The sequence below is a fragment of the Oncorhynchus nerka genome, linkage group LG10 (assembly GCF_034236695.1).
Source record: "Oncorhynchus nerka isolate Pitt River linkage group LG10, Oner_Uvic_2.0, whole genome shotgun sequence".
Lineage (NCBI taxonomy): Eukaryota > Metazoa > Chordata > Actinopteri > Salmoniformes > Salmonidae > Oncorhynchus > Oncorhynchus nerka.
In genome coordinates this window covers 28,081,558-28,103,916 of record NC_088405.1, presented here as the reverse complement: position 1 = coordinate 28,103,916, position 22,359 = coordinate 28,081,558, and the positions used below count along the sequence as shown (strand labels likewise).

Genomic DNA, 22,359 nt, shown 5'->3' with positions numbered 1-22,359 from the left:
GCAGTTAACCCACTGTTCCTAGGCCATCATTGTAAATAAGGATTTGTTCTTAGCTGACTTAACATTGCTCCTTCAGTTTTATACAGACAGCTACTTATCTCGAAAGGGTTTGACCCCAAAAATTATTTTACGTGTATAAGGCGCCACCTGGTGTTTTAATGAAGACAATCCATAACTCTTCATCATCTCATGCATCACAACCAGTTTAGCATCCATAAATTCACCCATGTGTCTCTATTTGTCATTGATTGACTGACATGCTGAAGTCCGGTCAAGGAAAACTCCTGGCCTTAAACATAACATTCTCATTCCGTCTCTCTTCTCCTGTCTCTGGTGGTGTAGCTATTCATAGTAGGTGAATCCAGTGTGAGGAATATGTGAACCCTGGGCTCGTTAATATACATTCTGTCCCGTACTCTTCGATTGTATATCCTGTAATGACGTGATGGAAATGACATTTGTCTATGGCTGTCTGGGAAAAGGGACAAATATATATACATTCCTGAATAGTACGACCGCAGCCATTATCAGATATAGTTTCTAGACAAATCAAAGACAAGTACAATACTGGTAAAATGGTGTTTGAATAAGTTTTACTTTCTGAAAGTTTGCACGGCCAAAGTGGACAAAGTTGCAGAAGCACCCATATATACACTCATATACACACATATACATACATTCATTGTATTGAAGCAGCTACAGTAATAGTCCATTGGTCACATGATTCTCCATTTTTTTCTTCACAGTATTGCACTTTTTAAAAACAAACACTATTTAACAACATAATACTGACATAGGTGACACAAACTCTTTGTAGAGCCCCATTCAAAGGTCCATTTCTGGTGTGGTCCATGTGGGGTCAGAGAAAAGGTCCTCCTTATTTTCCTCTGAACTGTACCTCATAGTCTTTCACACAGCTTTGTGTAGTCTCATACACTGGTGCATGGCTTACATCAGTCACACCACTTGATGCTGTATCACATCTTTTGAAGCATCCAACACATCTACATCAAACGTGTCTGGTTTGTCTGTAGGCAGCAGCGAACCAAACAGCCTGTCCCAGTGTGTGAAGTAGGGTGCGTAGTTGACCATGAACTTGAGATGGTGGAGGTTGTGGTGCGGAGATCCGCCATAGAGCCCAAAGGGTACCAGTCTGTGAGGGGCCCAGGGCAGGTCATAACCTGAGTGGTCCTCCACAGACAGCCAGATGTTCAGGGTGAAGAAGAACATATTGGTGAGCGGGTGGCAGCCCAGCAGGTTAGGGTCAGGGCGAAGGTGGCTGTGTAGCGGGGGTGCACCTTATGGAAAGTCCGGTAGAGCCAGGGCACCTTGTGGTGCAGCACGTGCCACACAAAGTACTACAGGTCAAAGAGAAGGAGACAGGCTAACACATCCCAGGCCACACGAAGAGACCCAGGGGCTTGGGCAGGGAGGACCACTGGTCGCCAGTACCAGTGCAGAACACTTAGGGGGAAAATGAACACAGTGTGGGTGTGCAGGGAGGTAGCCAGGCAGCTCCATGCCATTGCCCAGGTCACCCTGCTCTGTGACTGAATCTTGTAGCGGTGCACCAGGGCTACTCTGGAGGAGAGGGTGTCCAGGCACAGGTAAGAGAGAGAAATTAAGTAGACGGCACGGGTCAAAATTTTGATTGATGACCCTGTGTCCATGATGACGTGTACATGTCCAAATATGGGCCTGCGGCCAGGCCATCCTGTTCCTGTGGTCACGTGTTAGAGGGTGTGTTATTTTATATCTATATTGCATCCTTTGAAGTAGGTATGCTGATAAATGTCTAGGGACCTGGTTGAACTGGGGGGGTTCAGTGTTTGAACTTTTGAAAGTGTATGACCCCCCACCCCCAGTTTTATTGCCCTTATGGTTGCTATCTATGAAGCAGGAATGTGTGTGTCTGTGTGTATGTATGTATGGGGATGTGTGTGTGTGTGTGTGTGTGTGTGTGTGTGTGTGTGTGTGTGTGTTTGTGTGTGTGTGTGTGTTTGTGTGTGTGTGTGTTCAACAGGGGCCCAAGCATTCTATCTGTAGAGAATCGTTTGAAACCAATGTTTGCACTATAATGCATACGGCATGTCCAGATATCTGCCGACCGCCAGGGGTTAAACATTCAGCTTAACGTATATACTAGTACAACATACTAGGTACATACACTTCAATCATTAGAATAATTTTCGTACACTCGAGAAAAGAACATATACATCGTTTTTACACGTATTCTATAATAATTTATGGTCCATAAATATTTGATGCTAAATAATGAAAGCATAAAGTCGTTCAGATAAAGCACGATCAGCAGGGCGGGCGATCGAGTACACAACTGTATCAACGGCTTGAATTTCTGACAAAATAATATTATCAATGTATACAATATATTTGTTTATTAGACCTACCAACATATAACACAATAGTGTATATCATGGGTAACTCCCGTTTTCATGGTTAATTGATAGGTGTTCCATTCTGTGGACTGAGAATCCAAAATACTTTGCACAACACATACATTTAGATTATAAAAGAGTTGTAAAAACGATTTATATTTTGTTTTCTCGAGTGTATGAAAATTATTCTAATGATTGAAGGGTATGTACCTAGTATGTTGTACTAGTATACTGTATATGTTAAGCTGACTTAAAAAACATATTTATGAGTTAGTTAATTAAGAAGCTGAATATAAAAAGTGTTACAACTTTCTTACAAAACCTTTAAAGGGAGTTTGTGAAACCATTAAGTCCTGGATGTATGTAAAACATATTTAACACGTATTGCAAGTTACAGAAGACTCCTGTTGTACTATGAATCCCCACTCATCCCTGTTAAATCTTGATGTGTTGGCTCTCTATGTATGTACATGTTTATAATCCACATAGTGTGAATATTGTTTTCCATAAAGTTAATAACCCCCCTAAACCGAAATATGAAATGACCTCTTCCCCTAAACCGAAATATGAAATTACCTCTTCCCCCATCATTAAAGCGTGAGATACATTTTTAAAACCAGTGATTTAATTCAAAATATTTAGTACATACATTTTAACACATGTTATAATTCAAAATGTTTACTATTTCTTACAGATAAAGGGTCCGGTTAGCCCTGACCATTATCCGTTTCGAATTCACCAACGCAAAGACGCTTGCCCGCTCCATCAAAACTCTGTAAGTTTTCCCTCCATGTGTAGATCAACCGTCCTGTATGTAAATCCTGGGTATGCCCACATCATTAATTAATAAGATGTGTAGAAAACTGTTTAGCCATAAGTAAAGGCCTTTCATAAAGAGGCTGTCATGATTGCCTGTGCCACATATTTAACATGTATTGCTTGTTACAGAATACTATTGTTGTACATTTAATATCCACTAGCAGATTTCGTCGCATTTGCACAAATTCTGTCATGTTACTGTGGTCTTTTTAAAAGTCAATAAATATGTGTGTAAAGTGTACATGTTTGTTTCACTGTAGATTTGTTTAAGCCCTCCTAGAAACACCTGATTTTATCCCACAGCATTAATTAATAAGCTGTGTAGAAGCTGTTTAGCCATAAGTAAAGGCCTTTCATAAAGAGGCTGTCATGATAAACCTGAATCTGAAATTACCTTTAGGATCTTTTCTTTGGGGTTCTAATCTCCCCAGGTGTACATGCACTGAAAATCCTTAGGCTGGAGCCATCTGGAAGCTCTGTGCCTGTACATATAAAGAGAACTAAATAGGAAACTAGGCTGAGAAACATTATTTAGATGGCGGTTTAATTGTTGTTGAAAGCTTGAAATGGACACAATGCCAAGGGACCTTGTTTCTAACACACACACACGCACACGCACACACACACACACATTCCTTGTTTCTAACACACACACACACACACACACACACACACACATTCCTGCTTCAAAGATAGCAACCATAAGGGCAATAAAACTGGGGGTGGGGGGCCATACACGTTCAAATGTTCAAACACTGAACCCCCCCCCCAGTTCAACCAGGTCCCTAGACATCAATCAGCATGACTACTTCAAAGGATGCAATATAGATATAAAATAACACACCCTCTAACACGTGACCACAGGAACAGGATGGCCTGGCCGGAGGCCCATATTTGGACATGTACACGTCATCATGGACACAGGGTCATCAATCAAAATGTTGACCCGTGCCGTCTACTTTATTCTCTCTGGTAAGGCAGGCAGCAGCTCAGATAGAGTGTCATGGAGAACAGGACAGGGAACAAGGGAGAGCGGAGAAAGTCTTCTTGTGCTCTTATCTTGTCCCATAAAGTCTGTAGCAGGAAAGGAGAGGAGGACTCCAGTGAGGGCTCCATCTTTACTGATCGAATGGTCTTCAGTCTGCAGTAGAGGATGCCCTGCCTTTTAAAGAGGGTGTATTGTTACTCTGTGTGACGTTCTGCAGGTCCTTATGAGTCTTTTCCTGCTGGGGAACTCCGCAAGGAGGGAACGACATGCTTCACTCTCCAAACTATTTAACCCTCTGTGTCTATGAACAACTGTCCTCAAATCAAAATGTCATTTTTCAAAGGGAAATAAAATTATGTTTAGGGTGACAAAATGCTTCAGACAACGAAGTAAGTCATTATTCATTAGTTTAACATAGTTGATAGTAACTGTTTTCAAATGATCTACTATGACAACACCTTCCCACCCGCTTGAACCATAGACAGGTAAATACATAATTTGATCACGTCATGGACTCTAGTTTCCAACTGTGTGTATGTTTGTTTTGTTTCGTGTTTTTACTTACAAAAATACTAGTATTTAGTATTTATTGCTGGGTTAACCAATAGGAATACGCCTGAGTTTGATTTATATGCAGTACCAGTCAAAAGTTTGGACACACCTACTCATTAAAGGGTTTTTCTTTATTTTTACTATTTTCTACATTGTAGAATAATAGTGAAGACATTACAATTATGAAATAACACATATGGTATCATGTAGTAACCCAAAGATTTGATTTTATATTTGATGTCTTCACTATTATTCTACAATGTAGAAAATAATAAAAATTAAGAAAAACCCTTGAATGAGTAGGTGTGTCCAAACTTTTGACATGTACTGTTGGTACAAGGTCAGGGTTAGGGTACACGTGTAGAGACAGAGTTTTGGTAGAAAGCAATGGGGAATGAAGGGTGACTAGACTTCAGTAGACATCCCAATACATCACCTTCTCAGAAGTGCTCCAGAAATCACAGTATAATCTCTCTTAGAAACATTGGACAACATATTGCCAGTAGGCCTACTATACAGTATTTCACATATTCTTAAACTTCTATTGTACATGACATTATTGAAATACCCACTACACTGCACACCTATTGATCTTCTTGATGTTGTACAGTACAGTAGTAGTGACAGTGGGTCATTCGCGAACAAACGTTTATTTTTGAACGGCTCTTGTTGGTGAATGTTGAATCGCATCCGTGGAAGAGACATTTCTTGGTCTCCCAGATTTGTCTAGCCTGCTGTTACCACTGCTTTTTGAGCTGCCAACAACAATTATCTGTTGATAAGTTATTTTAAATATTATCTGGAGATTCCTCACTGCAGGAACAATAGGTAGTGAGGAGAGAGCATCATTCTGGTCCATACACTGTGTTAAAATTGTTTTTAATTTTCTTTGCAGGCAGTCTATTAATTTGGTCAGATAAAAATATACTTTAAGTTGCATGTCACATTGTGACATAATGGCAGGTAAAAGGCTATGCTTTACATTACAGATGTGCTCTTTTTTATGGTTTTATGTAAAAGTTTAAGCACTACAGAATGAAGAACTATTTGAGAGGCAAATTAACCGGCTCACCAAAAAGACCGGAATGCCCATCACTATAAAGTAGACTACCCCTTCAGTCTTCATGAAATACAACACTCTTTTCCTTGCAATGGCTTGACAAGAAACAGGATTTTATTTTTGTTTAAGGTTCCACCTAGTGTTTTAATAAAGTCAATGCATCACTTCACCATCGTCTCATGCAGGGATTGGCAACTCCAGGGTTCCCTGAACACGGTCCTGGGGCCACATTTTGTTTTTTTCCCTAGCACTAGACAGCTGATTCAAATAACCAACTCATCATCAAGATTTGGTTATTTGAATCAGCTCTAGGGAAAAAAGCAAACGAGTTCGGGAAACTCTGGCCTAGCCCATGACTCTTGTGCGCTCTTAAAGGGGAACACAGCGATTTAACATTAACGTCACATCTCTCACCATCTTTTTCTCTTTGAAAAGTGAGATGACGAAACATTGCTTTTCATTTCTTAAGGAGAAGAACTCGTATCATAAGATGTTTCAAACATTATAATAAAATGTATCTAAAAAAGCTAAGTCTGGTTGTCAACTATGGGAACCTGTCCTGGGTGCACTATCACCAAGAGGAGCTGAACCACACGTGATGTCATAAAATAAGAAACCTTTACATCTGGTGTCCAACACATCTAGACCTTGGACCTGAAAGAGCCTGCTCTCTGACCTTAATACACTTTAACCTGTAAGATGTGATACACAAAACCTCCTTTGGCTCAACGTGTTTTCTCAACATCTCTGTGACTGCCAATTAAAATGGGTCCGTTAGCAATCCACTGACGTGTTTCTTACTTTTGCATAGAGTAAAAAAGGCTGAATTATGTTTGTATTCATTTCTCAGACATATCATATACCTATATATTAAGCAACTGGGATGATGGGTCGGTTGGTTGGTTGGTTGATTAAAGTTGATTGATCTTTAAATGTAAATGATATTGGAATGGTGTCTTCAATGACCATTCACTTTAGTCTCTATTTGCTAGAAACAAAACTATGGCTAGAAATTAAACTTTGATACTGCTTGTAAAGTGAGGCAGTAAACAGCATAAGTAGCTGATTGTAAGATAAAAATGGTCTGTCGTCAGTTGCAACACTCACTACCAAGTTCCAAACTGCCTCTGGAAGCAATGTCATCACAATAACTGTTCCTAGGGAGCTTCCTGATATGGGCCTCCGAGCACCCACACACACCCACACAAACGTTGGCTGGAGTGGTGTAAATCATGCTACCATTAGACTGTAGAGCAGTGGAAATACGTTCTCTGGAGTGATGATTCACGTTTCACCATCTGGCAGTCCGACGGACAAATCTAGGGTTTGCTAGGAGAACGATACCTGCCCGAATGCATAATGCCAGCTGTGAATTGGGTGGAGGAGGAATAATGATCTGGGGCTGATTTTCATTTCTCGGGCCAGGCCCCTTAATTCAAGTGAAGGGAAATCTTAAGGAAACAGCATACAATGACATTCTAGACAATTCTGTGCTTCCAACTTTGTGGCAAAAGGCCCTTTCACATTTCAACATGAGTCTTGTGGAGCACACACCCATTTGCTTTAGTCTCTATTTGTTAGAAACGAAACTACGACAATAACCACATAACCCGCCCATTGGAAGGTAACAATGTGGTCCATATCTAATCAGACAGTCATTTGCTCTTGAAACTCAGAGACGACAAGATGGCTTTCTCTTGTCCAACTAAGAGGTAAGCTCTCGCTCTCTCTCTCTCTCTAAACAAGTCCTTGGTTCACCATCCATGTCTGAAATATTTCCCTTAAGTATTGTTAGTTCTAAGCTATTTTGATTGAACTGTTGTCTTTTTTAAACCAGAATGGCTCAGAACTCCTTGAAAATTAAGCTGCAGGGTTTGGAATGCCACTTCACCTGGGAGTTGGACTACAGCAGATCTAAACTAGAAAGTCTTAGAGAAACCCTGATAGATATCATCAGCAGCGAGGGGGTTCAATGTTCCTGGACGGGTCAACTGTACAACCTCCTGGCTTACCTACACCACACTTTGGGCTCCACAGAGGACGCTCTTCAATACCTGGAGAAGGCTGAAGAGGCCATTCGCCTAAACAGCCCAGACGACGTGGAGCTAAGTCTGGTGGTCCACTATGGGAACTTGGCCTGGGTGCACTATCACCAAGGGGAGCTGACAGAGAGCCAGACCTATGTGGAGAAGGTGGGGAGACTACTGAGGGACAACCCCTCACCCTGCCCAGGTGTAGTGTGGGGAGAAAAGGCCTGGACTTTGAATAAGTTTGATGTAAGCAAGAAGGCAGCAGCACTAGATTGCTTCTGGATGGCCTTAAAGGGGGACCCTGAGAACAAGGTGCTGCGCTGCGGCTATGCCATGGCGTTTAATAAATCTGTTGAAAATAAAGACATTACCCCGAAGCTGCGATCTGAGATGTTGGAGTACCTACGGATTGCTAGAGAATTGGATCCAGAACATTTGACCATCACAGTGATGTACCTGCAGAGGCTTGCAGAAAGCGGCCAGGTTGAGGAAGCACGTAAACTTGCAGAGGAAGTGATAGAGAAGCCTTTGGACAGCTTTGATGGATTTGGAATGTTACTGTCTTTTTTCAGAGAATACGTCTCTCATGATTCAAGCATTGACCTGGCAAGAAGGACTATGGAGAGACACCCTGATTCACGCCAGCTGAAGAAGCATCTTGCGCAGTGTTACAAGTGGAAGATTTTCTCTCAAGAAGAAAAAAAGAAACCACTGAGGCATATTCTGATTGAAAATGCAGTCAACCTTTATGAAGAGGTGGTCACACTCTACCCAAAATCCCTTGCAATAAAACTGGGACTGTCTGCCATGTACAAAGAATCTGGCAGAGTTGATAGAGCAGATAAGATATTCGAGGACCTTCTTCTTGATGGGGAAGGAATGGAACCACAGGATTTACAAAAATGTTACAACTGGTATGCCCAACATCTGTTTTATGCAAAACACGATGCTTCCAGGTCAATTGATTTCCACAAGAAGGCAGCAGAAATTATGCTACCCACTGACCAACGTGATAGCAGTATTCATGTTCTGTTGTCCATTGTCCGTAAAGGAGGTGACAGAGCGAAGGAAATTGTGAACTTTCTGGATCGCCTTGATGGAGAAGGTGCTGTCGGCAAATTCTAAACCTTTTTTCCAATAAAGGCTTGAATTAAGTAGAACTGTCTGCTGAATCAGTCAAATGTGCATCACCTTTTTAATATTGATTAATGTAGAAAATATATTTACTATACCAAACACCACTAGGAAAAATCTAGGGCAATCTAGGACACATTTTGATTTAGAAGAAACTGAATACCTTAGTATTAAAAAGGTCTGCACTCAATTGCATGACCATCAATACTAACACTTGAAAGTAAATTCAATGCTGATAATAAAGTCTTATAAATATGTAGGCCAACATGACAAACATCTGTCTGGAAACCACATTTTGAATTAAGTCTGTAAAAATGTACTTTGGACTAATGTACTGTAGACAAACGAATATGTTATTTTACATGTTTCATTATAGAGTAGAGGCCCTGTATAGCCTCACAGACAGACTATTCAGAGCAATAGGATCGTAATTGCTTTTATTTTCTTCACACTGGACACAATAGATTGTGTTCCTGGAAAAGGTATGTAATGTGTAATATTGTACTGTCAAATATCTTGTAAGTTCTTGTGAAAATAAAGGTAGTATGTTAAGAGATCATTAATTAAAGAAATACAGTAACAGCAAACAATTCCAAGTTATTTTATAATACACCACACAGTCAGAGACAGAACACCACAATACAGCACAGAATGTTTCAGTGGAAAGCAATGGGGAATGAAGTGTGACAATGGTCAGTTGGCATCAAAATACATCACCTTCTCCGAAGTAGCACCAGAAATCACAGTATCATTTGGGCGGCAGGTAGCCTAGCGGTTAGTGTTGGGCCAGTAACCGAAAGATTACTAGATTGACTCCCCGAGCTGACAAGGTAAAAAGCTGTTGTTCTGCCCCCGAACAAGGCAGTTAACCCACTGTTCCTAGGCCGTCATTGTAAATAAGGATTTGTTCTTAACTGACTTAACATTGCTCCTTCAGTTTTATACAGATAACTACTTATCTCGAAAGGGTTTGACCAAAAAAATGATTTTATGTGTATAAGGCGCCACCTGGTGTTTTAATGAAGACAATCCATAACTCTTCATCATCTCATGCATCACAACCAGTTTAGCATCCATAAATTCACCCATGTGCCTCTATTTGTCATTGATTGACTGACATGCTGAAGTCCGGTCAAGGAAAACTCCTGGCCTTAAACATAACATTCTCATTCCGTCTCTCTTCTCCTGTCTCTGGTGGTGTAGCTATTCATAGTAGGTGAATCCAGTGTGAGTAATATGTGAACCCTGGGCTCGTTAATATACATTCTGTCCCGTACTCTTCGATTGTATATCCTGTTTCTCTATTTGGTTATCTCTCCCCTAACCTAATATGTCAGGCCTAACAGAAACGGCTGAAATTAGATCCCCTACATCCTGGATCTGACATGAAGAAAAAATACTTTCGGGGGAGGTTCTCTTCTGCACTGTTCAACCAATCCAGTAACTGTGGAGTAGTTCAAATGGAGTATCGCCACAGATAGAACAATGAGACAGATATTTTACTAGATGCATAAATGTGAAGCATCCGGAAGCATCCGCCAGCAAGCCTATTTGCGGGCAATGGGAGAAGATGGAATGAGATGGATTTTGGTCGACATTCTGCAAATCTTCACATCAATGAAACATTTGATCTCAATACAGTTTTCTGTTCCCAAAACTAAAATATGTTATGAACAGAACAGACAAAATTTTGTAGACTTCACCCTTTGCCAAAGCTTTTAAAAATTTGCGCTGTTTAAGAGTGCAAAGGTGAATTGAGTTCTTATACACACACACACACACACACACACAACGGAAATATGCAGTAGACTAGAATGCGCCAATAGGCTCTGCCCACCTCCTTTCTTGTTCTGCCCACTATGACTCATTTGTTTCTATTGGAAACGACAAGCTTTTTATTTTATTTTTGTCTATCGTTTTTGTCTCTTTTTTTTACAACACCATTTTTGATTGTTTTAATGTATTTAGAAGCCCTCGAATGAATTACATCCAAAATCAATGCAACATTTCTTCAGCCAATGGCTGGGCCACAAATTCAATACTAAAATATCCATCTTGTCATGTCTGATGCAAAAAAACTATTCTTAAAACATGCCACTATCGTTGGTGTCTCGTTGTTAATGTCCAAAAGCGGATTTGCTTCACAGGCTCTCTTTTAATTTCTTCTGAAAACCAGAACCAGATCTGGTTAGGGGACTCGGCAGAGGCACAGATAATCGATTATATTGACCAGAAACTCCAGAGAGAAATAGTAATTACGTATTTTTGAGGCACACAAACTCTGAATTGTGTTTTTGTAGTTTTGTTTTTGGATAAACGCCAAAAATAAGGTCAGCGGCAAACACAGGTTTAGGAGATCTTAAACGTTTTTTTATCTTTATCAGGCTAATGTCACTTGTTTATTTATTTGTATTTAAAAGCACATAAAGGCTTCATCATTAATAATGGTCATGTTAACTGACTTATATTATTTCACAGCATCAGATGTACATGTATAAACTCTCCTAAATGTATGTTAACCTCAGACCTTATTTTCGGCATTTAGTCCCAAAACCCTTCTCTTTCCCGATAAATAATCCACATAGGAATGAGTGAACCAAAGATTATGGTCGTACTTACAAAATACATGTTTCTCAGCCATAACAATGGGAGTTGTTGTTCACAAAGCGGCACAGAGCTGTTTAGCTCCCGTTTATCCTTTCTTTGGATTGGTGAATATATCTCATTATTGTAAACCTCTTTTGAATATTCGATGAGGGTTGTTGACGTCAACCGCCCATATTCAATAGAGAGAGATGCTATGCTACTAACCTCAGACCATGCATCTCAAGACAACTCTGATTACCTATTTTTTTCCCCATGCCAATAAAGCCCTTGAATTGAATTGAGATGCTATGCTACTAACCTCAGACCATGCATCTCAAGACAACTCTGAAGTTTTTTTTTTCAAAGTTGCTGGGTTGTCACGCACACTCGTAACAACAATTAGCAGTAATTAGTATTACGAAACCTATTTTCAATCAAATAAACCTCACGTAGCAAATAAGCCATGCATTTTTTTATTTACCAAATTCGAAACTCCATACAATTGATTTCCTTACAAAAAGTCATTGCTTGGTTGGGGAAACAACAAAAAAACGTCATGCTGGAGGGAGACAAAATTTCCCCCGAGTTGGGTCTTCCTCTCTAGCTGATCGAACCAGAAGAAATGTATTTCCAGGTTTAATGACTACAACAAAGATATGTGCAGTGGGGCAAAAAAGTATTTCGTCAGCCACTGTCCACTATCCCAAGATGTGTTTTCTGTATCATTCACAGTGAGCAAATTAAGAAATGAGCTGCTCAAAGTCAAGCACGAGATACTGGCGCGTTATAGCAACTATTTGCATATTGTCGTTAGGTAACGCCTTCTCTGCGTGTGCACAAACTCAATTCAAAATTGCACTTGTAAGGAATTGCTATTTCGTATGCAGGTGACTAACTTACTGCTAATTACATGGCTACAACTCACAGTAAAGCCTGTGGGGTCCCCTACAGGATAGCTCCCACATTACACACATAATCTCCCTTTTTTAACCGAACACTGTGTGCCCGAAGAAGATCCTACGATGATGGACAGACAACTGAGCCAATGGCGGAAGACTACAGACTACAACCAGCTGAACCAATCCGGAGATCCGATCTTCCTAGGGTCAACCTACTTTCTGTGACGTATATAAGAGCTGTGCTGACTGTTTACGCTCTCTCTGCCTGCCGTTCCACACGAACTAACGGAAGAGCCGTAATTACGTTGTAATATATATTTTCACTCTGAATAAACTGTTTACTTGTCATAAAATTTACCACTTAGTCTGAATCGATCCTTGACCGGCTCACCCATCTACATATCCAATTGCTAACACACTCCTTCTAAACAACGCATTTTTTATATATATTTTTTTACTTTAGCGGTGTGTCAACTCTATAAAACTTAGTGCACTGTGTTCGTAACATATCTTAGTTTGGGGAACTGAAAAATGTATTGAGATCAAATGTTTCATCGATGAGCCAATTAACAGGCCCAGTTTGACCAGAGATACTTTAGAGGAGATGGGAAACTCCATAATCTCTTGATAACGTCATTGACGATGCATGGGCAACGTACACAAAGGGCCGCGCTGTGCATTCTGAGCTATTTTGGGACACAGAGCGGCTCTCCCTCAAAAGGGTGAATGGGAGTCAATTGGGTGCCAGCTCAAATCAAATGTTATTGGTCACATACACATATTTAGCAGATGTTATTGCGGGTGTAGTGAAATGCTTGTGTTCTTAGCTCCAACAGTGTAGTAATATCTAACAATACACACAAATCTAAAAGTAAAGTAATGGAATGAAATAAATATTAGGACGAGCAATGTCGTAGTGGCATTGACTAAAATACAGTACAATAGAGTACAGTATATTGATATGAAATGAGTAAAGAAATATGTAAACCTTATTAATTAAGGTGCAGGATTGAGTAACCAGGTGGTAGCCAACTAGTGATGCCTATTTAACAGTCTGATGACCTTGAGATAGAAGCTGTTTTTCAGTCTCTCGGACCCAGCTTTGATGCACTTGTGCTGACCTCGCCTTCTGGATGATAGCGGGGTGAACAGGCCGTGGCTTGGGTGGTTGATGTCCTTAACAATCTTTTTGGCCTTTCTGTGAAATCGGATGCTGTAGGTGTCCTGAAGGGCAGACAGTGTTCCCCCGGTGATGCGCTGGGCAGACCGCACCACTCCTGGAGAGCCCTGCAGTTGCGGGCAGTGCAGTTGCCGTACCAGGCGGTGATACAGCCCAACAGGATGCTCTCAATTGTGCATCTGTAAAAGTTTGTGAGGGTCTTCGGGACCAAGCCAAATTTCTTCAGCCTCCTGCGGTTGAAGAGGCGCCGTTGCGCCTTCTTCACCTCACTGTCTCTGACCATTTCAAATCGTCAGTGATGTGTACGCTGAGGAACTTGAAGATTTCCACCTCCACTGCGGTCCCTTCAATGTGGATAGGGGTGTGCTTCCTCTGCTTTTTTCTGAAATCCACAATCTGCCTGGGCCCTCACCTCCTCCCTGTAGGCTGTCTTTTTCAAATTTATTTTTATTTAACCAGCCAGATAAGAACATATTCTTATATACAATGACGGCCTATACCGGCCAAACCCGAACGATGCTGGGCCAATTGTGTGCCACCCTGTCTCGTCATTGTTGGTAATCAGGCCTACTATGGTTGTGTCTTCGGCAAACTTGATGAATGAGTTGGAGGTGTGTTTGGCCACACAGTCATGGGTGAACAGGGAGTACAGGAGGTGGATGAGTCCTACCCTTGTGGGGCCCCTGTGTTGAGGAACAGTGAAGTGGAGGTGTTGTTTCCTACCTTCACCACCTGGGGGCGGCCAGTCAGAAAGTACAGGACCCATTTGCACAGGGCGGGGTTCAGACCCAGGGCCCCGAGCTTGATGATGGTACAATGGTGTTGAAGGTTGAGCTATAGTCAATGGACAGCATTTTTACATATAAGTATTTGACGAGAGGGCGGAAAATGAGGTTTTGTTTGAAACTGTTAGTGAGTTAGGTGAAGATAATAGCACAGAGAGTGAGAATGAGTGGGTTACAGTGGCAAAAAAGGGAAACAAGAAAAGTACAGTTGTGGTGGAAACTAGGAAACCCCTAGACTCATTTTTAGTCGGAGTGAGGTTATTGGACCAATGCTACCTGGGAAATCTGTTTAACATCTCTAGGAAAATCTGGAATGTGTTGAAGGAAAGTGTTAAGTCAGTGAGAATCACAAGAAGTGATCTTATTTTGATGTTTCATGTCTGCGGAGCAGAAGAAGCATGTTTTAATATTCAAAAAGATAATCAATGGAATGCTTCCTGTATGGATTTTCGAAGCAGGGCGCCTATCAAGAGGGTTATTTCTGGGGTGGCACAAGAAGTAAAGGCAGATGATATAACTGAAGACATACTGTAGATGGAGTGGTTGTTGCACGTCGACTGACCCCTATGGTGGATGGAGAAAATGCATTTACTTCATCCATACTAGTGTTCTTTAATGAAGAGTGTTTCCCTTCCCATATAAAGTCAGGATTCATGACTTTTGTGCACAAACTATTTCAGTGTCATTAATGCAGAAGATTTGGTCATATGTCAAATGTGTGCAGACGGGAAGAATATCATATGCCAGATTAAATTAAATGCTGCAATTGTGGTGGCGATCATGCGTCCAAAATCCTGGAGTGCCCTTTTAGGGTGAAGGAGACCGAGGTGGAAAGAGTAAGGGATGTCCAGTGTCTCCTTTCTGGAAGCTGTGAGAAGAGTGGAAGGAGTGAATGGCGGGGAAGAAACAATGGTAGTAGAGCCACCATGAGTTTCTCATTAAACAAGGGATCATGAAATGTTACATGTTAAAAAGGTGGACTTTGTATTATTTATTGTAATGGTCATAAACTGTACAGCACAATCAGAGAAGAAGTCTGAGAAAAGTGGAATCATTATGAATGCTGATGAATGTTTTTTAGATTTTTGTTATTTCACAGCCGAGGCCTTGCAAGAAATCTTGTCTTTGAATGTTCCACTCTCACAGGCTCCTGAGCCTGTGTAGGGATGCAGTTTGGAATGGACTGTGATTGAAAAAGTGAGATGTGTTTTGTTTGTTGAAGTGTCTATTTTTTGTATTTTGTATGATGTAATTTTCCCCACTTTTCTGCAATGGATTTTTGTATTTTCTCCTTCAATATCCCGTCCAGCTAATGTACTATCAACATTGGATGCCAAACGCCGTTTAACCCAAATGAAGAAGAAGGAAATGAGAAGGCTGAACCAAAGATTTTTATAAATTAAACAAGAAATCCTATTGGCACGTTCTAGTACACGTCTGCATATTTCCGTTAGGGAACGCCTACTTTGTGACGTAAGCGTGTGCAATAACTCAATTTGTCTTTGCACTCCTAAACAGCGCAATTTAAAAAAAGCTTTCGCAAAGGGTAAAGTAAAGAACACGTTTTCCACTCTGTTCATAACCAATTGTAGTTTGGGGAACAGAAAACTGTATTGAGATCAATTGTCCAATCGATGAGAAAATTTACAGAATGTCGGCCAAAATCCATATAGTTTCCTCTTCTCCTACTGCACGCCAGTACTCTTCCTCTCACTACCATATTTGTTAGGGAGTGAAAACGCCAACCGGATGCTTCACATTTATACATCCAGTAGAATATCTGTCTTATTGTTCTGTCTGTGGCTGAACCACTTCTTCCTCATTCGCACATTTCAGAGTTTGCGTTTCCCCGGTTCTAAATAATCTCCTGTTTGTCTTGAAGAATTGCAATCGCAGAAGAATGAATTATGTGAGATCTGACATCACTTAAAGGTTCGTGATTTTAAATAGTAAATCAAAATGCAATTTATCGTTTAGTTGATCATGTTTTATTTCGGCTCTCGTTCGAGTGTTACCGTTTATTCATTGGCCTAAACGTTATTACGGGAAAAAACGTTTTATTGAGTTATTGCGGTAATCCACAATTATCTATGAATTGTCAGAAGAAAATGGGTGAATTGCTTATATATACACACACACACACATATATATAGCTTGTTTTGATAGCTTCGATGTATTCTATCCGTATTTATGGAAACATCTCATTCTTTCAAGTTGGCACTGTGACTCATCCTCAGGTCCGGTAGTGCTAGTCGTCAGTGGTCCAATTTGAAGTGCCATTCTATTTTTCCATCCTTCATTAGCCTATGGGCTATTTTGAAGTACCCTAGAAACAATAACAAAACATCATTGCCAGTAATCACTCTGCTAATGGTGTGTGGTTGTAGGCAGTTACTATTTCAGGCAGAGTACTGCAATTTTATAAAAGTTTTTTTGTTTTATGGTTTTCCATTGAGTCAGTGTATTTTATTTTGTCCCCTTTAAGTTATGGGTTGTAAGTAGCACAATATTGGACTAAAGGAGCTAGCGTTACTCCTCTGTCAAAGAACCATACAAATACTCCATCTGAACGTGAAATTGATTCTCAATTGCTGTATGTCTCTGGAAACATAAATCCATCTACTTTCATATCAAAATAATTTCACAAATGCAAAAAACACACTTAAAGTACACTGTTTAACACAATTTCATACGACAGTATTTTACAGTGACAGCACGTTTGTGGAGTCAGTCTTCTGTTTAGCTAATTAGCACAGGTAGTCCACTTTGGGATTGGGTTGGCGGATCGCATCCAACTTTTAGGTGCATATACCGCCACCCACGGTCTAGGAGTGTGAGGCCAGTCACGGCCTACCGACAATAAATTCTAGTACTACAAAATTGTGGAAAAAGGAAAATTACCCTGCCAACTATTATCCCTCACAAAAAAACACCACTATTTAACCGTATCTAATCTTACTACTGGCCAACGGTCTGGGAAGACCGATACTATCACACAACACCCCCTGCAACTCTTCTGCAGTAAAACCTCGCAATCCCAAGGACTTCTTTGCAGCTGCCAACACAACCTCTATTTTCTGTGACTTACTTTTTCTGTAGTACAGTTGACAACCATGGCCATGAATGCTAAGAAAACCCACCATACTCAAGCACATTCTTCCCATCCCCCTGTATTGGTCTCTGCTTATTCACGCCTCTCCTGAGTCCATACGGGAGTTGCAGCGATGAGACAAGACTGTAACTACCAATTGGATACCAGGAAATTGGGGAGAAAATGGGGTAAAACAAACAACGTTCCACTTTTCTCATTTCTTTCTTGTCCACCATCTTCTACTTTATCAGATCTTCCAGAAGGCTTGTGTAATCCACCACTCCATATTTACTCATATGTTCATATGTTGTTAGCCATCTCTCCTGTTATGTCTCTATCGCTTAGATTCTGCCAGTCCACTCTGTCTTCCATCTGTTTTCCATAAACTAGTGCTGTGACATGGAAATATGGCAGTATGGGAACCCTAACCGTATAAAGTTGATCAAACCTTTGTTTTTTGGCAGTTATTTCTCACCGATATGAAAGGCAGCAAAGGTCCTTATGCTTCCAAAACCATACCGCAAGCGATGCGTGTTAATGTTCAGACGGAGTGTAGTGGCTCTTAACAACCCATTGTTTGCATCCATGAGCTAGCTAGCTTTTCTTTATGACCAGCACTGTAGGTGTGCGAGACAACCTCACCAGCATCATAGCATCGGTATCTACGAATCGTTGTGACATATGAAATACGAGTGATTGTGTAATAACTACGTGAAAAAATGTATGAACGCCTTAAATGATTACGTGACGTGCAATCATAATCAGGTCCTGATTGGTCAACATGCTTATTTGACGTGTATCTTTTTTGACATGCAAAGACCCAAACGGCGTTCCATAGAAATCCTGGTTGAGAATGAAACGACTGAACAAATGAGCAACGAAACAGCACAGCAAGTAAGTGAAAGACATAGGTTTTGATGATGTTTTACTGGTAATGGGGACATATGTACATTCCAACAAAATAACTTTTTGGTCAGTGTGGTGTGTGTAACCTTTTTTTTACCAAGCAAGTCACTTAAGAACTAATTCTTATTTACAAATGACGGCCTACCCCGGTCAACCACAGACGACGCTGGGTCAATTGTGCAGTGCCCTATGGGATTCACAATCACGGCCGGATGTGATACAGCCTGGATTCGAACCAGGGACTGTAGTGATGCCTCTTGCACTGATATGCAGTGCCTTAGACCGCTGCATTCATGTGTGTGTGTTAACTATTTAACTGTACTAGAATGCTTAAAAGGCTGTCAAAAATGTCATATTGGTGCATCACTAGTTTGGAATGTTTATGTTCAGTCTCCCAAAAAGCTTTTTAATTTCATGACCCATTCATAATGCCTACAATTTCTTTATTTCTCCAAATATTTAGACGTCTGCTTTTTTGATTATATGCTCACCCCATTATGGTATTTCCTTTCCTATTTAGGCTAAATTATGGTTCCTTCCTATCTAAACACAACCAAAATGTTACATGAACTGAGCTACTATTTACTCCCTTAATACCGCTATGCAATAGTGATTCTTTGACACATAAATAAAAATGAATTATACATTTGCCAAATTAGTTATTGTAAGGCTTTTCCTCTAATTGTTTACTGGAAGCAAATTCTTTAGATGCAATGCGATCCGTTCTGTTTGGTTCTCGCAGTGCTTACTTCCTTCCATGACACACAGTTCAATATTTGGCTACAGTGCGTCACTCCTCTCTCTATATTTAGAGGTGCAGGCTGCTTCCTCAAGAAGGCTGAGGCTCTTCAGAGTTAACATGTGATTTTGTGTTATGATTCTACTGAATCACCTCGCAATGCATAGTACACAATAGCAACGTGTTTGAAAAAGTAAACTCTCTCAAGCTGATTACGAAATCCTCCAAAAAGTTGCAAGGACATTTCATAATTTTGTCAAATCCTATTTATTTTTCAGGTTTTGGGCTGCAGCTTGATCAGAGTTGATGAGATGCTGGCGTGAGGGGTGACACTGGTTTTGTCTCCCCCCTGAGGTCCAGGATGCAGGGGGCCATAGCACGGGTGTTTGTGGTGGTGGCAGCGGCCATCTTGAACCATCCGCTGCTGTTCCCACAGGAGAACACCACCCTCCCAGAGCAGGATGAGGCCCTGCTGGCCCGCATGAGGGAGCATGAGAAGAGGCTGGAGCTGGAGCAGGCGCGGCTGGAGCAGGAGCTCTTGTATGCAGGCACGGAGCAGCAGGACCCTGGCTCAGAGGACGGCTACGGCTGGTACTTCTGGAGCGCCCTCTCACTGGTCATCTTCTTCACTATTGAGGTGTGTCGGCAGGATTTGGCAGACATGGAAGCCCGATATGCTGATGATGAGGATGGGTTTGTTGAGGGTGGATCCATCAGTTCCAAGACACTCCAGCTTGATAAGGGAGTCCTAAACAGCTTCTGTGAGAGATGCATCCACACCTCGGCCCATGAGAACTGGAGGGTGCGGGAATTTGTGGAGGGCTTCGCTGATGACCTGCTGGAGTCCCTGAGGAGTGTGTGTGACAGGGAAACTGACATGGAGGTGGCGGACTTTGTGGGCGTTGGGAGCATGTTTGAGTCGTGGAGGGTGAGCAAGCCCCTGATGTGTGATCTCATTGTCCCTTTCGCCCCACCGGAGCCATACTCCTTCCAGTTCCATCTGTGGTGCAGCCCCTCCAGTGACGTGCCCCTGGACATGCAGGGCTGTGGCAGGATCAAGGTGACAAAAGTCGGGGAGAATGAGGACGGCTGTCTCTGTGGCTCTGCCAACCTGGGTGAGGACATGCTGTGCTTGCTACACAGCAAAAATGAAAAGCCTAGAGCAGACTACACCCCGGATGACCTTCTGTGCTCCAAGAACACACCTTATCTGGCTAAGGACCAGGTCATGAAGTGGTTCCAGATCTCCGTGACCAAAGCCTGGGGTCGGATTTCTCACAAGTACGAGTTTGAGCTCACTTTCCGCAACCTGGATGCTACTGGAGCACTGAAGGTCCGATTCCGCTCAGGAAAGGTTGTTGTGATGAACATCATTCCCGTTGTGGAACTAGATGGCACAAATGCCTACTTTGTGTCACACTTCCCCTCTGACAGCAGCACCTCCTCAGACACTTACTGGCCCCTCTCCTTCGCTGTCTATGAGAGGAACCTGCTCAAACATCTGGCTAAAAGCCTGCCTGAAAATTCCTGCCACCTCCACTGCCTTCAGATCATCACTTTCCTACACAACAAACAGATGGGTCTAACTGGCAGGTGTGCTCTGACCAACTACCACCTGAAGACGACCCTGCTGCACCTGTTGTTGAGTAAGGGCTCGTCTAGCTGGGGCTCTGAGAGTCTGGAGCACAGGCTACGGGACATGCTTGGCTTCCTTCACAGGAGTCTTCAGGAGAAGAGACTCTGTCACGCTCTGGTTGGGAACAGCCAAGTTCCACCAGAAGTCCGGGTTCCGGAAACATTCCACAGAGCGGAGCCCATCAATCTTTTCCGGCCACTGGTGTTACAGAGAGAGCTTTACGCTGACACGCTTCGGCATTTCCAGGAGATGCTCAGGAACGCTCCTGTTCTGATTCAGGAGTACACGCCTCTGTTACAAAATGGAGACACTCACCACAGATTCAACTCAATGGCACAGTCTGAGTAATGGACTCTGTTTCAATGCACTGCAATGAGTGGAGGTATCCTTAATAACAACAATAATAATTAACAAATGTATGTTACAGCCTTAAGACATTTCTCTAGGCACTGAAAAGAGAGGTGAACAATGTTCCTTTGTTATTTTGAAATGGACTTTGTGGTTGGTGGTTTTATTTGATAGCAGCTTCTAAAAACACCCAAGGAAGTTACCAAAGTGTGTTCTTAGTAACAGTACTGTAACTGCTATTTCAATATGGCTGTTTCACAAGTGCAATTATATTTTACTGAATAAAGGTTTACAAAAACTGTTTTCCCCTCACAAAATTAGAGCAGTATATTTTGATATGAAGAATAAGTATTATTTTTGTATTCTAGAGAAGACCACATACTTTGTAGTATGTGTGTTTTTATGATGCAGTACTTGTCAGCAATTGCTGTTTGACATGAAGGGATATTCATTTTGTAAGCCGTGCAACAGTTTGAAAATACCAATTGAAGACTCCCTGTTACATGTCTTGGCTGTCATTCACCAAAAGATAAGAATGTCAGCAAAGATATTCCGTTGAAATTCCTTTACAATGGGTACATGAGGAACATAAGATAATTTTAGAAATTCCTTTCAGCATGACAATCTTAAATGACACACATGTACACAGCGCTAACTAATTGAAGGAAAAATTCCCCTCTGTTTAAGTTCAGTCTTAGGTTCAAGTATAATTAAATGGAAAATAGACAACGTATGGTTGGAGATAGTGGAATGCACTCGTAAAAATGTTATTTGTATGTGTGTATGTATGTATATATACATATAGTGTGTATATGTATATACACATACATATTTTGTAAGCCGAAATACACTTTATTTATTAAAAGAATGTATATTTTGTAGTAATACCTGTATCTCTCATACCCATTGTATCTTGCCTGTTTTACCACAGAATGTACTTTTAACAGCGTATGTTTTTTTGCAGTAATTTTATTCATAAATGAAGGACTATCTATTCCTTGTGTTGTGAGTAATGCCATTGATTTTTCTACACATGGACATAAAAGATAGGATTTGACAATGTGACAGGCAAGATAGTGGCATAACCAGTGGCAGTGCTCCACATTCTATTCACAGACTTGTCCAAGTACGGTGTAGGTTTGTCAGGACTGGTGGTGAAAATAAGGTAATGCAGATGACTATCACCCTATTTCACTTCCAGATTTCAGAA

At 41.3% G+C, this 22,359-nt stretch overlaps 2 protein-coding genes and 1 pseudogene across 4 annotated transcripts; 2 read left to right on the top strand and 1 right to left on the bottom strand.

Annotated features, from left to right (window-relative positions):
- Positions 1–165: 165 nt before the first annotated feature.
- Positions 166–4,680, bottom strand: LOC135573674 (cholesterol 25-hydroxylase-like protein; annotated as a pseudogene).
- Positions 4,681–7,037: 2,357 nt separating this feature from the next.
- On the top strand, positions 7,038–9,569 carry LOC115124748 (interferon-induced protein with tetratricopeptide repeats 1-like). Its single transcript, XM_029654223.2, has 2 exons — positions 7,038–7,527; positions 7,653–9,569. The coding sequence occupies exons 1-2, from the start codon at positions 7,502–7,504 to the stop codon at positions 8,968–8,970; spliced, it is 1,344 nt and encodes a 447-aa protein (XP_029510083.2). The 5' UTR covers positions 7,038–7,501; the 3' UTR covers positions 8,971–9,569.
- Positions 9,570–16,220: 6,651 nt separating this feature from the next.
- Positions 16,221–22,143, top strand: itprip (inositol 1,4,5-trisphosphate receptor interacting protein). 3 transcript variants are annotated; one of them, XM_065023187.1, is made up of 3 exons: positions 16,221–16,361; positions 18,339–18,414; positions 19,444–22,143. In XM_065023187.1, exon 3 carries the CDS (start codon positions 19,527–19,529, stop codon positions 21,147–21,149), a length of 1,623 nt encoding a protein of 540 aa, XP_064879259.1. In that variant the 5' UTR covers positions 16,221–16,361; positions 18,339–18,414; positions 19,444–19,526; the 3' UTR covers positions 21,150–22,143. The 3 variants fall into 3 exon arrangements, with proteins under 3 accessions (XP_064879259.1, XP_029510085.1, XP_064879260.1); XM_065023188.1 differs by lacking the exon at positions 16,221–16,361 and adding an exon at positions 16,368–17,708; XM_029654225.2 differs by lacking the exon at positions 18,339–18,414.
- The last annotated feature ends 216 nt before the right edge of the window (positions 22,144–22,359 follow it).

Bases quoted from the DNA above. Each gene is read 5' to 3' on its own strand.
- LOC115124748 (XM_029654223.2), top strand. From the start codon at position 7,502: ATGGCTTTCTCTTGTCCAACTAAGAG. The intron at 7,528-7,652 runs GTAAGCTCTCGC...TTTTTAAACCAG, and splicing joins TTCTCTTGTCCAACTAAGAG to AATGGCTCAGAACTCCTTGA.
- itprip (XM_029654225.2), top strand. From the start codon at position 19,527: ATGCAGGGGGCCATAGCACGGGTGTTTGTGGTGGTGGCAGCGGCCATC.